We start from the raw sequence: 17008 nt of genomic DNA, 5'->3' as shown, positions 1-17008 counted from the left end.
CTAATCCCAAAAACCCCAAATCAAAGGATTAGGACCTTGAAACATGGGCACAAAACCCGGAAACAAAGTTCCGTCCATACCACATGTAGGTGGCAGGTTGCTCCGCCGATCCATGAAGGGGATCGAGGTGATCGCAGTTGCGGGGAGGGACAAAACGCTTGGGGATAAATCTCCATCCACGTCAGGAACCGAGACCATCGCAGTACGAGAAAGAAAGAGGGAGGAAGATGAAAACAAAAATTGAAAGGGTGGCTGCCACCGGCCCCAACCAGGAGCTGGAGGCCGGTGGCGAAAGGGTTTAAAGTTTGTTGTTTCTGCTAGACTTCGTTTTCAGAGAGATGGTTACATGGTGTTGGTTATTCGACTAGTGAATTCAATTAATCACGAGTCACGAGTGCTTCTGCTTTCTCTCGTCGATGACTCTTTTGCAGTGTCGTGGCCCGGAGGCCCTTCTCATCATCACATGGGCAATTGAGAGCAACCCGTGTGCTACTCGTCTTATCTTCTTTTAGTCAAATTTCAGTCCAAAGTTTTAATTATTCATTGTTTTATTTGAAGCAATTGATTTATACACAACCCCCAATGTGTCAAATGTTTCCATCACGAGTGTTATGATCAATCACTTATACATTTAAGTGAAGGGTAATGCGAAAAAGACTAAATTTAAAGATAAAATTTACAAATTAAATGATGTGTCACCAATACAAATAAGCACATTTATCAACGTTTAAGTAATAATTCAATTACTAACTCACATGTCATTCAGTCTACACAATTTTGTTTACAATTTAGTCTTCCTAACATTACACTCAAATGAATTGCAGGTTCAGCAAATAAGAACCGTCAAAATCAACGTTGTTGATGTTTTCATTTACAAGGTTGAAGCACAATGTTTTCAAAATGAATGCTATTTGTCAATTGAACACTTGCGGACGAATCATGCATCCATAAAATAGGATCGACCAAAACCAGTATAATGTTGGATCCCAATGTAATCAACTATTAATGTCACAAATATTTCTTAACGACTATCATAATCAATTGACTACACGTGCTAGCAGATCATACACCCACAAAATAGAAACAATCAAAATTAGCATTGTCGATGTTTGGAGTTAATTCCCAATGTAATCCAACAATCAATGTCACACATGTTAGGATCAATTGACTACACGTGTAGATAGATTCTGACCATTCATGCTCCCACAAAAGAGTAACGGCTACATCCGACATTGCCATGTTTTTGTTGACGCAACATAAATCCACCAATATAATCTAACACTGTTTAGAGTTAACTTAAAATTAAAATGTAACAAATAAATAATATTATTCGAACATTTGATTTTTTCAAACGTAATCAGAATAAAGGATTCAAAACTCGAAAGCCAATATCAAAAAGATTTCCATCATACGTTAAAAAAAAATATTAAAGGGAGTCAAAATTAAAGCAAAGCTTGATGAGAAGCGTAATACTGCATTTATTATTTATTTGTATTATCTCTCGAATAGAATAGAGGAACAGCCCCTAGCATACGAAAAAGAAAAAAAAATCAATGGATCATCAATGGTAATATACCGCAATTAAAGAAGATCCCCAGGGGTACTTTCGGCATAACGCATCCTTTTTCTCTCAAGTTATCAATTCTCAATGGGATGTGTTATCCACACACCTTATTTTACTTTTCACACACCCTTTGATAATTTATATCCGTTGATCTTCTTCAATTCATCCAATCCGACGGTCAAAAATAAAAAAAATATGTGAAAAGTAAAATAAAATGTCTAGATATCACACCCCTTCTCAAAATCCAACCGCATCTGAAAAACAAAAAAACATTTTCAAAATCTCTTCCCCTTTTATTTTCTCTGCTGACACGTCTTCGAATCTCCTTTGACCGTCGTACTCTCTCTCTCTCTCCTCTGTAAAATAAATATATAAATATTTATATATCGGTTTTCCAGATTTTTTATTTTTTTGGGTTTTCTCCCATCGTCTTTTCGCCGCTGTTGCAGAGAAAACCTCCTCTGTGTTGTGAGAAAAAGAAGAGAGAGAGTAGGAGGGGAGAGAGAGAGAGAGAGTGAGAGAAAGACTGATCCTTTTCTTATCTCTCACTTTTGTTTCTCTCTGGCACTGCAGAAGCTTGGCACATCGTGGATTGGATTGATTAAATGCAAATCTTTTTCTGTTTAAGTACATCACTTATCTCCCTCTCCATAATTTAACACCCTCTCTCTCTGTGCGGTCACGCTTTCGGTCTATTCAAAGTTCCAAAAAGCTCTGATCCGACGGCCAGGATCTTCTCGTCCTCCATTCGTACGGCCACCTCCCCTTTATTTCTCTACGTAAGTACTTCTCCCTCTTCAAATACGTAGCCTTTTTCACCGACCTTTCTCTCTTCACTCTTTCTACGCTGATGTACGTACTTGGGTATTTTTATATCACTATATATACACACTTACTGTGTTCTTTTCATTTGTTTTTATCTTGTATCTGCATAATCTTACGTTTTTTATGCTTTTGTTCATTCGAACTTGAACGAATTTTCATTTATTAAAAAAACCCATGTTTTCTTTGTTGAATCTGACACTTAATCTTTGATTATTTCCAACATGCAATGATTTATAGCTTTTGAAACCGTAAATTTCGATTGCAATGATTTATAGCTTTTGTTCATTCGAACTTAACGAATTATATGACTTGTTAGCTGATATGGGGATTTTCGATTTCAACAGCTGGTATCCGATTTACTTATTCTGTTTAAATCCGCTCAGAGTATCTGTGTTTCTGCATTTCGTTTAGTGAGTGTGTTTGCTGCTTGTTAAGCACATGATCAAAGCAGTGTTTTATAGCTTTTGAAACCGTAAATTTCGAAAATTGCTTGATGGGTATTTTTCGTTACTGTTGTCTGCAGCTAAATTTGATCTTGTATATGTATGTGTGTGTCTGCTTGTATACCTTATCAGATTTTTTTAGGTTCCGGTGGCACGGTTTGGTTAACTATTAAGCTTAGTTAGTTCCTTTCAGTGTGCAGAATTGTTAATGCGTTTATTCTAGGATGTGTAGAACTTATTTTGTTTACTGGGGTTACAAAACTAGGTTAAGAATTTTGAGTATAGATGCTTATTGTAGGGATTAGGTCTGAGGATCTTGTTCCCTATGCACACATGGGTTAAGAGTGGGGAAGAATTGTTGATGATCTTGCTTTAGTTTGAAATATTAGATATAAACAGATCTTCGCTTGTCCAAATCAAATACCCTCGGAAGTCTGAAACTGCGGGCAAATCGGGTGTGTTTGAACTTTAGATGGTGTTTGTAGGTGGAAGTGGTCTATATACTTGATTAATTGAGCGATTGTTGTATATTTTGTTTCTGAAAGTTTCTGCTGCTGAATGTGTAAATATCTAGTAAGGATAGGTGGAATTTTATGGGGGAAATTTTGTGTGGAAGAGGATAGTTACTGTATAAGGGTGCTGGATGTTTAAACTGTAGGACAACCTGTAGGGACTGTACCTTTATGTAGGGCAAGATGCATCAAATTGTGTCTGACTAGATTTTCCATTTCTTTCTCAAATCTGTGTCCCAAACATGTAGGACTCAGTGGGAATCGAATATCTGCTTTGTAACATTCAAAACATTACACGGAATCACATTCTTATTTTGAATGGAGCCTTTATGAAACGGGACAATAACTTTCGCTTTTGGCCTTTGCTTTAGATTTTCATCAATCGCCACTAATCTTTCTATCTTGGAAATTTATGTTACATCAATGGCAGTAATCTTGTGTTAAGAGTTAGGAACCTATTCGGGAGGATGGGGATTCGATATGACATGTTCTTTTTAAAGTTGAGTTCTTTTCAAGAAAAAAAAAACTTAAATCTTTTTACAGCTGAGATATTGTGGAACTTAGTGATACTGTGATAGCTTATGTGTTTAAGAACTACCACATGCATATTTATTAAAATTGGGTCATGAATAATGTACTTATCATGCAAATATAATAACCTTAATAATGTTACATGTGTAGCGAACAAGTTGGCGTCTTTGTATTCGAGGCTGATGGAGCCTAATGGTCACAGGAGAGTGAGGAGAAAGGATGTTCTAGAAAATGGTGACATGGGTCAGTCAAATACAGGCGATGAACTGGATCCATGGACTGCATGGGCATACAAGCCTCGGACCATTTCGATGCTGCTTATTGGCGCATGTTTCCTTATGTGAGTGCTCCTTCCACTAAGTAGATTCTCTATAACAATTGTAGGTTTACCTTTGTTTTTATGGATTGCAAACTAAATGCTTCTGGCATTCTGCATTATTTACTACAATTCCTGCCAAAGCTATTGGCATCAGATGGTTTTTCTCACTGTTGAGTAGTATTCTCATGGCCTTTATTTTCTTCTTCTTGCAGTTGTCAAATAGAAATAGTTGAATTGTTAGATTTCAAGTTTATGTGATTGCATTAGCATTAGCATGTCAAATTGTCTATCCACTGACATAGGTGATGCCATGGTGCTGTTAGGTCCCTCTATTAGGCTTACAGAATTTATTTTTCTATCGTAATTGAGTTATTTTATGTTTCTGTACTCTATTTTTTAGGTTTAACATTGCACCTCTCTGGTTATTTGATGAATTTTCGTTCACGCACAACATACGATTATAGCAACGGTTAAAAATTAGCATGCCTTACCCCTAATTGTGTTTTTTTTGTTTTTTGGGGGGGGGGGGAACTGCTTGTAGCCTCCAGTGTTAGAGCATTTACCCCCTCACATGATGAATTTTCGTTCACGCACAACATACGATTATAGCAACGGTTAAAAATTAGCATGCCTTACCCCTATCTTAATTGTGTTTTTTTTTGTTTTTGGGGGGGGGGGGGGGGGGGGACTGCTTGTAGCCTCCAGTGGTAGAGCATTTACCCCCCACATCCCAGACCTTAGGTCTCATATACAGTTATGCATTATTGAAGCAATTGTGATCTATGTTCGTCTTACACAATTGGTTAATTGGTTTCTGTATCTTGTTGTTTGTTTAAATGTACCAGTTGGGTAAGTGGAGCCCTAGACCCAGAAAGCAGTGCATCTGGAGATGTTGTTACATCCGTAAAAAGGTTAGCTCATCTTGACATTTGGTGACAGTGTTCTCTTACTTACCTTTTACAAATCCCATGCCCACTCTTTTCCTGCAGGGGTGTATGGGCGATGATTGCAGTTTTTCTTGCTTATTGCTTGCTGCAAGCCCCGTCTACGTAAGTTCTTGGATTGATCTAGTTGTATAATGGTTCTGCTAATATTCTACTGGATGGTTGTTTTGGTAATGAATGGGAATAAAAGTGTTTATATGGAGATAAATGTTTGTTTGGTTTTACTTTTCCTTGTTTGTTTTTCCTATATGCAAGTACTGCTTTTGCTACTAGCATTCACAGTAGTATACTGGTGAGGAATTGTTAGCTTTATGCTCTATTATGTTTCATACAGGGTTCTTATCAGACCACATCCTGCAATTTGGCGCTTGGTTCATGGAATGGCTGTTGTTTACCTTATTTCTCTCACATTTTTGCTTTTCCAGGTAAATTTTTCTCTTTATTATTGTTATTTTTGTATTATTATATATGCGATTTTTCTGTGTTTGTGTATACATGTATGTATGTTGGTATATGCATGTATAAAAACCTGGAAGTTTGTTTGTTGGAAGTTCTAATGTCTTCAGTTTTGTGATAGTTATTTTTGGTTTCTCGCTTTACAGAAACGTGACCATGCTCGGCAGTTTATGAAGTTTCTCCATCCAGATCTTGGTGTTGGTAATGCAGTTTAAATTTTTCTTTCAAATACCATTAACATGGAACTTTAGCTGATAAGTTTCTAAGATTAAACTTTCTGATCTCATTATGTGTCATGCAATTCCTTTTTCTAAACTTTTAATATGGTATTTTAGCTACAAGGGATATGCTTTATTATTCAATTTGTTATGTGGATGAGATTCGGGAAACATTTTATACTCAAATTATTTTGGATGCCTTGGGTAGGCTGCATGATCAAGGTATTCATTCTTTGTTTGTATTTCTTGATTTCATGCAGAACTTCCAGAAAAATCTTATGGTGCTGATTGTCGCATATATTTGCCTGAAAATCCTACTAACAGGTTTAAGAATGTTTATGTATGATTTCTTCTTTCACACCATCCATTGTAATTGTTTCTCATGTATCGTTATGTTCTCAATCTACATACCAGCTTATAATATATCTTTCTCTTTTCTCCCTAGGAAACACTTTTTGATGAATTTGTTGTGGCTCATATAGTTGGGTGGTGGGGAAAAGCTATATTGATCCGCAATCAGCCCCTTCTGTGGGTGCTTTCCATCGGATTTGAGCTGATGGAGGTTAGTTTCTTGACCTTATACCTAATTTGATGTATGCTCGAGTGGTTTACTTGATTTTAATTGAAAGCTTATTTGGCACGTTCAGCTTACCTTCCGCCATATGTTACCGAACTTCAATGAATGCTGGTGGGACAGTATCATTCTTGACATTTTGATCTGCAACTGGTTTGGTGAGAACTCTCTTACTTTATAACGTGCTTCTTTTGTTAAGTTGTAGCAAATAGCATGCTTCTTCCTGTTGACAATTCAGACTGTTCTTGATCGTATCTAACATCAGTATATCTACAAATGATGGTTGCAGCCTCCTAAGCTTTCTGATTGGGTGCTTTGCAGGTATCTGGGCAGGAATGCATACGGTTAGGTACTTTGATGGAAAAACATACAAGTGGGTTGGTCTAAGCCGTCAGCCGAATATTATTGGAAAAGTATGTTTGGAATTTCAATTACACATTTTGGTTGACCATGAATGTGCTAATTTTGCCAATTGGCTTGATGATTTTTATTTTTTTCCTTTCACTGAAGCGGTTATAATAAACTGAAAGTAATCATATGACATGGGATGTTTCTCTAGCCACTGCAATCATAATAAATAGTTACTGTGATTTCGACAACATTATTTGAAATTGGTTTTCGGGTCATTCAGCATCATTATATAATTTGTGATTTGGGAGACGCAATCTTTATTGTTTCAGGTCAAAAGAACACTGGGGCAATTTACACCAGCTCAGTGGGACAAGGACGAATGGCATCCCTTGCTTGGTCCATGGCGTTTCATTCAAGTCCTCACTCTTTGCATTGTATTCATGACAGTAGAGCTTAATACATTCTTTCTTAAGTTCTGTTTATGGATTCCTCCCCGGAACCCCTTGATAGTGTATAGGTTGATCCTGTGGTGGCTAATTGCAATTCCGACAATTCGCGAGTACAATTCATACCTTCAAGATCGGTACTCTCTCTCTCTCTCTCTCTCTCTCTCTCTCTCTCTCTCTCTCTCTCTCTCACACACACACACACACACACACCCATCCACCCCCCACATTTCATCATATACTTATTTGTAGTGATGTAGTTTACGCTTGCTCAATTACCGTTGCAGAAAACCAGCGAAGAAGGTTGGGGCATTTTGTTGGCTTTCCGTAGCTATTTGCATCATTGAACTTCTCATTTGCATCAAGTTTGGACATGGTATGTCCTCCTTTTCTTCGCGTTCCTTTGTTTTGTGAAATTTCTTCGTCCATTGACTGTCAGATGCTAATAATCTACGTGATTTGTTTTTGTTGCTTTTGATCAGGATTATATCCTAAGCCAATGCCATATTGGCTTGTTACGTTATGGGCATCTACCGGAGCGGTCCTCGTAATATTTTTGATAATTTGGTCATGGCAACTGCATCAAAGTTTACGGCGAAAGAGGCAATGAATTTACAATTTGTGTACATCATTCTTTGACTTGCTTCTTCGTCTCAAAAGGGTTTCGATATCGATCGGCATTGTAAATATTTATCAGCTTTTTGTTAATTCTTATAGATTAGCGGATCACAGTTCCTTGAGTAGAGAATTGTATTCATTTCCTAGGCAGCTCGTAAAATTACTGGTTTGCCCCCATTCCTGGCAGAAAATTTTCAAGGATGAGCCTTTTTCGACCGATTTCTTCATGTTGTAATGCTATATTTCTTTAATTTTTAAGGAAAATTAATGAAAAAGGCTTGAAAATTTAAGTTTTAACGATAATGACAAAATAAAGGGTAATACCAGGATTGACTTTTTAGTGTAAAACTGTGATTTTTTGTTAAAATGAACAGTACTTGGAGTTTTTTGTTAAAGTTTCCTAATTTTTATTGTTATATAATTTACTTTTTATGGGTTATGAATTTATTATGGCTTATTATATTAACACCTCACAAATTGTTAAATAAATTCCACACTTAAAACACCCCACATTTACTTTTCACTTAAAAATTATCTTAATACATCCCACATACTTTCTCATAATACCCCCACATCCTATATTCTCAATATACACCTTATATTTTATACATACATCTCACATTTCTCAAATCTTATAACACCCATTTTTAATTTTCTATACACCCCACTTCCTCCAAGCTTTTAGGTTTCTTTTCACTTCCATATCACCTAACAATTGCGCTTTGAACTCGTTATTTGAGGCCGAGCGGGTTACCTACTTTGTAATAGTATATGACTCTAGCACTAATATGCTTCATGTTATTGGGTACGCAAGATTAATATGAATCCTAAAAGATGAATATGAATATAGAAGTTTAAGTAACGTAACAAACACAAGATAAATAATTATCGATGTCATCAAAATGATTAAAACAATGAAAAATATGAATTCTTACCTCATATGAAGCTTCCGAAACATCGATTTCATGTTCCATTCTTCAAAAACAATTTTTCTCAATCAACATGTTTGTAGTTTCATTGGTTAGGGTTTTGTTCAACAATGGAGAATGAGAGGGTTTTGATAGTTGAGAAGATAAATAATACGCTAAAAGAGATTTGGGGTGTGTTAATGCACAAAACTGGAGGTCTTGGAACAACGTAAATCCGACTGTGAATCTGCAAGAAAGTAAATAAAACAAGATGTATCGTGGTTCACCCCAAAGTTTGGGCTACGTCCACACTGATTATTGTATTTCTAAGGGAGAGAGAGCTCTGAATATGAGAGTGAGAGTTTTGAGAGAGCTTAAAGCTTTGAGAGAGCTTAGAGCTTAGGGGATGTGAGGAGGCTTCTGAGGCTTAGGGTTTGTGAGGGTGAGAGGTCTTTTTATAGAATAAGGGCTCATCCTCTTTTTACATATTTGCCCATTCCTTTATTTCATAATTACATTTGAGTCCTCCGAGTATTTATACGAGGTCTAAATACGGAGGCCCTAATTATGGTATAAACAGTAGTCCCCCAAGTCTTCAGTCAAGAGAGTCTTTTGGCTGGAGACTTGAAATTCAGTCCATGTGTGAGTCGAAGTAACTAGAGCTCTAGCTTCAAAAGCTTCATTTACAAAAGCTCTAGCTTCAAAAGCTTCATTTACAGAGCTCTATCTTCAAAAGGTTCATTTACAAAAGCTCTAGCTTTAAAAGCTTCATTTACTAAGCTCCAGCTTCAAAAGCTTCATTTACAAAGCTCTAGCTTTGAAAGCTTCATTTACAAAGCTCCAGCTTTGAAAGCTTCATTTATAGAGCTTTAGCTTCAAAGCTTCACTTGCAAAGCTTCACCTATAAAGCTTCAGTGCAGGGTATACAAATACCGCCTCCGAACAACCGCCACTTCGGCCCATACATGGATTCAATTTGAAGTCTCCAGCCAACAGACTCTATTGACCGAAGACTTGGGGGACTACACTATGTACCATATATTGGGCCTTAACTAGGCCTCATGAAAAATACTTGGAGGACATAGTCCATTATTCATGTACTGAGGAGCGATCCCTTATTTTATAAAAGGGACTCCTTCACCATCATTAGAGAGCATTACCGTATGTTGAGCAACCACCTCGCTGTGAACATCACTCATAACCCATCATTTATGTATTGAGGAACGATCCCTTATTCTATAAAAGGGACTCCCTCACCATCATTAGAGAACATCGCCGCCTACTGAGCAACCGCCTCGCCGCGAGCATTAACTCTAGCCCATAATTTATGTATTGAAGAGCGAGCCCTTATTCTATAAAAGGGACTCCCTCACTTTCAACGCCACAAGCCGAGCCAACCAAGGCAACACAAGTAGAGCAGCCTCGCAACATGTGCTACTTCTAGTTGAGAATCATTTCAGATTGGGCACTGCCTCATATCGAGTATCAGTTCTAGACGACATCTAGTTATTTCGGCCCACACATGGACTGAATTTCAAGTCTCCAACCAAAAGACTCTCTTGATTGAAGACTTGGGGGACTACTGTTTATACCATACTTAGGGCCTCCGTATTTAGACCTCGTATAAATACTCGGGGAATTCAAATATAATTATGTAATAAAGAGACAAATATGTAAAAAGGGGAGGAGCCCTTATTCTATAAAAGGGCCCTCTCACCCTCACAAACCCTAAGCCTTAAAAGCCTCCTCACATCCCCTAAGCTCTAAGCTCTCTCAAAGCTCTCACTCTCATATTCAAAGCTCTTTCTCCCTCAGAAATACAATAATCAGTGTGGACGTAGCCCAAACCTTGGGGTGAACCACGATAGATCTTGTGTTATTTACTTTCTTGCAGATTCACGGTCGGATTTACGTTGTTCCAAGACCTCCGGTTTTGTGCATCAACATTTGGCGCCATCTGTGGGAATCGATACGAAAAGTTGTGTCAATTCTCTCTCAATTTTCACCCTCGCCGTGAATCTGCAAGAACCCAAAACCTCCATCTTTGGGCTTTTCCAGAAAACCTTAGCAAAAGAGAGCCCTCAATCTTTTCCAGAAAACCTTAGCAAAAGAGAGCCCTCAATCTTATATACCTTATCTCCCTCAGTTCGATAAAAAACGATGTCGGCTTCAGAGCTTGCTTGCACCTACGCCACTCTGATCCTCCATGACGAAGGCATCCCCGTCACTGCCGAGAAGATTGCAACCTTGGTGAAAGTTGCCAATGTCCCTGTCGAGTCTTACTGGCCTGGCCTCTTCGCCAAGCTTTCCGGGAAGAGAAACATCGAGGATCTTGTCCTGAATGCTAAATCATTCACTAGTACTCACTAAAGAAGAGCTTGAACCTATGTACTTCTGTAAACCCTTCACAATTAATGAGAACTCCTCTACTCCGTGGACGTAGCCAATCTGGGTGAACCACGTACATCTTGTGTTTGCTTCCCTGTCTCTATCCATTTACATACTTATCCACACTAGTGACCGGAGCAATCTAGCGAAGGTCACAAACTTAACACTTTCTGTTGTACCAAAGTCCTCACTGATTTTATGCATAAACAGGGTGTATTTAGAATTTTTTTTTTAAACCTAATAAGGTTAAAATTGTTATTGCATAGTGAGGTAAATATGTCATTTAATATTAAATTTTAATGTGGGGTGCATTCAACATTTTGTAGGGTGCTAATATAAAAAGCCTATATTATGGAAGATTTATATTTTTTACCACCCGACTCCATATTGGTTATATCCGGCTTGAGAATTCTCTTAACTAGCCCGTCCCTCGAGTGGAAATTGAAAATGGTAACCGTAAAAGTATGTTCTGTAAACAATTTCAATGATGGAATTTACAAATTACAATTATTCTTTACCAAATAGTATTACGACAATGGCTATACAAATTACAGACCCAAATGAAATGAAACGACTCCTTTTAATCAAAATCAATGTACCCCTGTTAGGCTTAAGGTGAACGTTCTTACTTTCATGACCACACATTACATTTATTTCTCTCTCCGTAGAATCCATGATGCTGCTGGTTTTCTGTTACCTTTTTTCGATGACTCGTCATTTACACATCTGGCTCGTTTATTAGGATTGTCATTCAGCCTCGATGAAGCTAGCAAGATCGGAAACAATGAAAGATCCTTGGCTCTGTTTTTGTCTTTTTTTTTTCTTCTTCACTCTCCTTAGAATCCATGATGTTGCTTGTTTTCTGTTACCCTTATCCACAACAGGCCCTTTAGTATTCAGGCCATCCCATTTCTTAGAGGACAAGCTTCTAAACCCCTTTTTCTAATTCAAATTTTCTACATAGAAGCAAATGGGGAGGGCTCTGGTTTTTTCTTCCAAACAGTCCGTCCTCGAACAATCTCTTCATCTTTAAGGTTCCCATTTGTTTGGAGGAGATGTGTATATCTCAATTGTTGCTTCTCAAAGGAGCCCAAAAACCCGCCGTTCTCAAGAATTCCAGCTGCCAGAGAAAATCCATCCAGCAAACTTTGATTCTCTTGTTTCGGTCTCTCTATGAACATTCCATCTTCTGGATTGCAAAGCGATTGAACTATATCTGAACTCCCACATTCCCTTCTGTATTCTAGTGTGATTCCAGTCAGTTGGTGAGACTCCAAAATATCGTCAGGAATCGTCTGTCGAAAACAAAGATTAAGTCAGTTAATTAAGATTTAATTATGGTAAGAAAACACAAGTGACCGTTTAGAACTACTTCTGTAGGAAGCACTTAAAGTTTTTCTGTCAAACATGGTTAGAAAACGCTTTTAACCCTTTCAGAAGCAGTGCCAAACATGCCTTTAATTAGAGAGGGGAGAAAGACAATATTTACCTCAAGCATCCATTTTACATACTTGACATTGTTGACATGGCGGTTCATGTCCAAATCACTTCTCTTGGGCTACCAAGTAATAAGAAATTCCATATTCAGCATATTCTCGATTCTCTTAACTGTATATGGATGTAGCTTTGAGACGTTGGAGTAATTTGGACACGAAACATTACCTTCAGATCGCTGTTGACATACTTAGCGTTGTTGTCCAACTTGATGATTTTCTCAGGGACATCGTCTGTGATTGCCTGCTTCTCTATGAACCAAGGTGCAATCTCACCCCTCACTCCCTCTGGCATTTTCGAAAGACGCCTAGTTTTCCGGTTCATCATCACCCAGGTGCTGTTCCACGTTTTGTACAACCATGATTAATCAATGACAAGACTGAAATAAATCATTCGTGAGGAGATCATGAAAGTGATTGGAAGTTTGAAGAAATTCTACAACACCTGGTCGCACGAGCGAAAACATGGCCCGTGGCTTGGCTTCGGATCAACCAGTCTCGCTTCATACCATTCTTCCCTGATGCTTGAACCCAAGTGTCGATTTCCAGTACCTCTCCCCTGCAGGATGTGATTGTCACATTTTTTTGCTTGAAATTTGTTTCATGCTGCAAAGAGTCCTACTTCCTAGCTTTAAAGATTATAGCAAAAAGAGAACAACTCCGGGTTTGCGTTAGATTAGTTTAGAATATTGCTCGAATCAAAAGAAAAGGCGATGATTGGACATACCAAATTGGATACTGGTCAACTTGAACTTGCATTCTGGACACAACCCAAATAAGATCATTCCTCATCATTTCATGTGTTGCTCCAAATCCATCACTCAGGAGTCCAGACATCCACACATGATTCAATGCAGTTTCCTGCATCATACCGGAGGAAAAAAAAAAATCCGTACTTTCCAAACAATGCAACACAATCTTCACATAACTTGGATTGATTAATTATATCACCTGCAGCAGATTGAGGACGCTCTCAAGTGTCGCAGTTTTATCCGGCCCGACCTCATAGGACCTGATGACAACCCTCTGCCTGTACCCCACGCCACCTTCGATGCTGAACCCTTGTCGGAAATGATCAACGGACTGCTTGGTTGTCGGAATGTTCTGTCGGGCTTGCTGCTCAGTCACGTAGCCATTTCCTAATAAAGTCATGGAAATGGAAGTGGTTGCCACACCGGCCATTTCAACTTTGTTTGCGGGTTTCTTGGAAGTTCCATCGATCTTGATATTGCTCAGGTTTTGCTTAATGGGTTCATAGCTATCTCTGCAGGAAGAACGCCTTACAGGGAAGTAGGCAGGATGAGAGAAGGTGGCCATGGCATAAATTTTTTATTCTTTATTTTTTATTTTTTTTGTTTTGGTTGGAAGAAAAGTTGAAATTTGGAAATGGGGAAGGAGATGTTTAAATAATTGTTTGTGGACGGAAAAAGTTAGGAAAAGTGAGAGGAAAAAAAGAGGAAGGAAACCTTGTTATTAGGAGTCGTAATTGTACATCTCAAAGATCTGCCTTGTATTTGTTGAAGGTTAAGTTTTTGATTCCCCAAAATTTTGAGTGCTAAACAACACATAGGTTTGATCGATTTCACAAAGCAGACAAAAGGGTTAGGGTATAAATGCTTTGTCATACACTTTTCTTTTGTTCTTCTCATGTTTTTATTTTGTCTTATTTTATGTTTTTTAATGTAGGAAGTATCCTGCTACACATCGATGATCGACTAATTTTTATAATCATGCAACTCCGATCTTACATGGAATGGCAACATATTTTCAGCCTTCGGGTCAAACAACACGCCAAAGTAAAGCTGGTGGTCCAAAAAATGTAACCATGAGAGTTCAAGCTTGGGTTAGGATTTCCAAACCTTTGCTTTCTTTCCACTTGACAATCCCTTGGGTAGATTGAAAATGCAAACATAAGTGTTTTATTTCTACTTGGTTAAATGGGATTGATGTTCCACCCACATGAATGCGTGAACACGATATATTTTATTTTGAGTTTGATGCTAGCTCATTTTGAATTGCTTTTATAAGAAACACACAAGTGTCTTTTTGTTATAAGCGTTTTAATTAGAAACACATTAAATTTTAATTTTTAAAGACACTCGGTATGTCTTCATAAAACACTTTTATGACCCAATAAGCAGTTTTAACTTTTTTTGCTATACGAAGTTAGAGGTACTTATAACGTCATAAAACACTTTTAATCATTTCAAAAACCATATCAAACAAGTTTTGCCCATTATAATTTACATACCCTATGTTTCAAATTCAACACAAAAAAACCGTGTAAATACAAAGTGAGCTGGATGTGGTGGTTTTAAGGGATGACAGGAGCGAGTGGCTTGCATTAATGTAGGATTTGATATTCGTAGTCTCCGGTTAATCATGCTTTGATTTTAATGCATTATTAATAAAAACAAACAATTCTTTCTAAACTTTCTGTAACCTAAACCAACATTAACCAATAGGTTTGATTCTTGTTTTTAGTTACCTTTGTTTTTTTTGGAACTTTAATGAAAAACTCCCGATATTGTTCACTTTAATGAAAAACCACATTTTTACACTAAAAAGTCAATCTTGATACTATTCATTTTACCCTTTATTTTGTCCTTATTGTAAAATTCAAAGTTTTCAAACCATTTTCATTAGTATTCCTTTGTTTTTTTCTACACTTTGAGAGGCCCACTTCTATATCTGACCCCACACTGATATTCTTTGCACACCGTCATTTTATTTTTGGCCATTGATTTTACTTTGAAATAATTCTAGATGATGGAAATGGATCATCTACAGATCCCTTCTAGCAAATCTACCCAATCAATCAATCCGGACTTTTGAAATTTGATCAAACGGTTAAAAACAGGAGGTCCCTTTAAAAGTTATAATAACTTTAACCGTTTGATTAAATTTCAAGGGTCCATATTAAGTGATTTGGTGGAAAGGATTCCCTAGATGACGCCTAAAAAGGAAGTGTGCAAAGAAGGAAATAGGCGTGCGGGGAAATTATTTCACAATTTGCTTGCAAATACCACAAACTTGTACCATTTGTACGGTCAAATGCCAATCCAATATCATATTTGACGTCAGATGGTGAAAGTACGTAAACGTAAAACTTATGAGTATTGTAGCCATTTTCCACAATCTGATATGATCAGCATCATAAGACGGGCAGGGTGTTGTATATGGACTTTGAAGTCCAAGAAGCGTCTAATTACAAAAATCAAACAAAATTGCATATGTTTAGTACAAAGGCTAATATTAGGGAGATCATTTATATTTTGTAAACTATATGACGTGACTGATGATTGGATTATTAAATAAGTATTAATGTACTCATTTTTTATTGGCAACACATCTCGTCATCTACAAATATGGAATTGCCTCGCAGAAGGTGAATTACCACAAGACGAGCAGTGGTCAATTTTCCACTGCATCCTGAAGTAAATTCTTGGGGTCCAAGTATTCTCCAGTGCCAAGTTACAGCGTGAACTCAAACTCTCATCAGTATTCTTCTGCATCCAAGTGCCGGACAAATCTAACCCGCTGGCGGCGTCGGCCAACGTCGGGATTTCTACATCAGCGCAGTCAAGAAACGGCTGAAGTAGCAGGAGAGAGGAACTGGAGGTTAGTGATGGATGCTCCGCATACAAAAGGCAACAAACAAGCAAATCCAGAGGGAGAGTTATGAAATGTGTCCGTCAAACATAGTGAGACAAGAACTACTTCTCTTAAACTAAACACTCTTCAGTTGAAACAATTAGTAAACCTAAGCACGACCGGTGTTTACCATGTCGATTATCCAATCGCTTTCCCCTTGTCGGATTACGATAGGCATCGGATTGAACGATTCGAATTTGGACTTTTCGCACGTTGCTGTTCAACGTTAAGTGCATAATTAATAACCAATTAGCATATAAACAACATTCCTCTATACAACATTGCTAAACCAAAATACTCATAAAAAAGAACAAAAGAGGCGATTATAAATTAGAAAGTGAGTGTGTGCCAAGTGAAACTCTTCGGCATCATGTACCTTTGCCAACATCTTGTTCACGCTGCATACAAGTGCAGCAACCAAGGAGATGCAGACCAACAATCCTGTATTCATTTCTGCCCGGAAAGGTAACCAAAAGTGGTGGCTGTTTTGTTTCAAGTTGAAGTTCTACTTGACACATATTGTGCATGTCGGAAATAATCGAAAAGACAGGGCAAACATGATGTGCGTAAAACCTCCAACAACATCACAGCATCCATTGGGTTTTTTTGAAAGAAGATCAACGGAGGCTGTGATGCTCACAGAAGATGAAGCGTGAACAAGATCATTTGAGACTGGCTGAGAAACAAATAATGGTTACAGGAAGGCTGTCCAAGATAACACTACAGGAACACTAACCGATATTTCAAGCTGAATTGGATAAACT

At 37.7% G+C, this 17008-nt stretch overlaps 4 protein-coding genes across 8 annotated transcripts; 2 read left to right on the top strand and 2 right to left on the bottom strand.

Annotated features, from left to right (window-relative positions):
- The first annotated feature begins 1961 nt into the window (after nt 1-1961).
- Nucleotides 1962-8020, top strand: LOC103452265 (CDP-diacylglycerol--serine O-phosphatidyltransferase 1). Of its 5 annotated transcripts, none has more exons than XM_029091599.2 (13): nt 1962-2343; nt 4026-4215; nt 5040-5105; nt 5184-5243; nt 5473-5563; nt 5741-5795; nt 6073-6152; nt 6258-6374; nt 6460-6544; nt 6708-6799; nt 7067-7320; nt 7471-7559; nt 7666-8020. In XM_029091599.2, the coding sequence occupies exons 2-13, from the start codon at nt 4058-4060 to the stop codon at nt 7791-7793; spliced, it is 1275 nt and encodes a 424-aa protein (XP_028947432.1). In that variant the 5' UTR covers nt 1962-2343; nt 4026-4057; the 3' UTR covers nt 7794-8020. The 5 variants fall into 5 exon arrangements, with proteins under 5 accessions (XP_028947432.1, XP_070667052.1, XP_070667050.1 ...); XM_070810951.1 differs by having other exon boundaries at nt 1964-2416; XM_070810949.1 differs by lacking the exon at nt 1962-2343 and adding an exon at nt 2477-2799.
- Nucleotides 8021-10869: 2849 nt separating this feature from the next.
- LOC139190435 (large ribosomal subunit protein P1-like) lies at nt 10870-11431 on the top strand. Its single transcript, XM_070810733.1, has 2 exons — nt 10870-11068; nt 11424-11431. Exons 1-2 carry the CDS (start codon nt 10870-10872, stop codon nt 11429-11431), a joined length of 207 nt encoding a protein of 68 aa, XP_070666834.1.
- Nucleotides 11432-11560: 129 nt separating this feature from the next.
- On the bottom strand, nt 11561-14043 carry LOC103452264 (palmitoyl-acyl carrier protein thioesterase, chloroplastic-like). The gene is made up of 6 exons (XM_070810972.1): nt 13542-14043; nt 13318-13451; nt 13036-13149; nt 12760-12928; nt 12587-12655; nt 11561-12392 (listed from the first exon to the last, which is right to left on the bottom strand). Exons 1-6 carry the CDS (start codon nt 13905-13907, stop codon nt 12054-12056), a joined length of 1191 nt encoding a protein of 396 aa, XP_070667073.1. The 5' UTR covers nt 13908-14043; the 3' UTR covers nt 11561-12053.
- A 1814-nt stretch (nt 14044-15857) lies between these two features.
- LOC139190581 (uncharacterized) lies at nt 15858-16909 on the bottom strand. The gene is made up of 3 exons (XM_070810954.1): nt 16621-16909; nt 16375-16460; nt 15858-16183 (listed from the first exon to the last, which is right to left on the bottom strand). The coding sequence occupies exons 1-3, from the start codon at nt 16769-16771 to the stop codon at nt 15947-15949; spliced, it is 474 nt and encodes a 157-aa protein (XP_070667055.1). The 5' UTR covers nt 16772-16909; the 3' UTR covers nt 15858-15946.
- Nucleotides 16910-17008: the final 99 nt, after the last annotated feature.

This window comes from Malus domestica, chromosome 13, assembly GCF_042453785.1.
Source record: "Malus domestica chromosome 13, GDT2T_hap1".
NCBI lineage: Eukaryota > Viridiplantae > Streptophyta > Magnoliopsida > Rosales > Rosaceae > Malus > Malus domestica.
The sequence above is the reverse complement of the archived record's forward strand: the minus strand, read 5'-3'. Positions and strand labels throughout refer to the sequence as shown.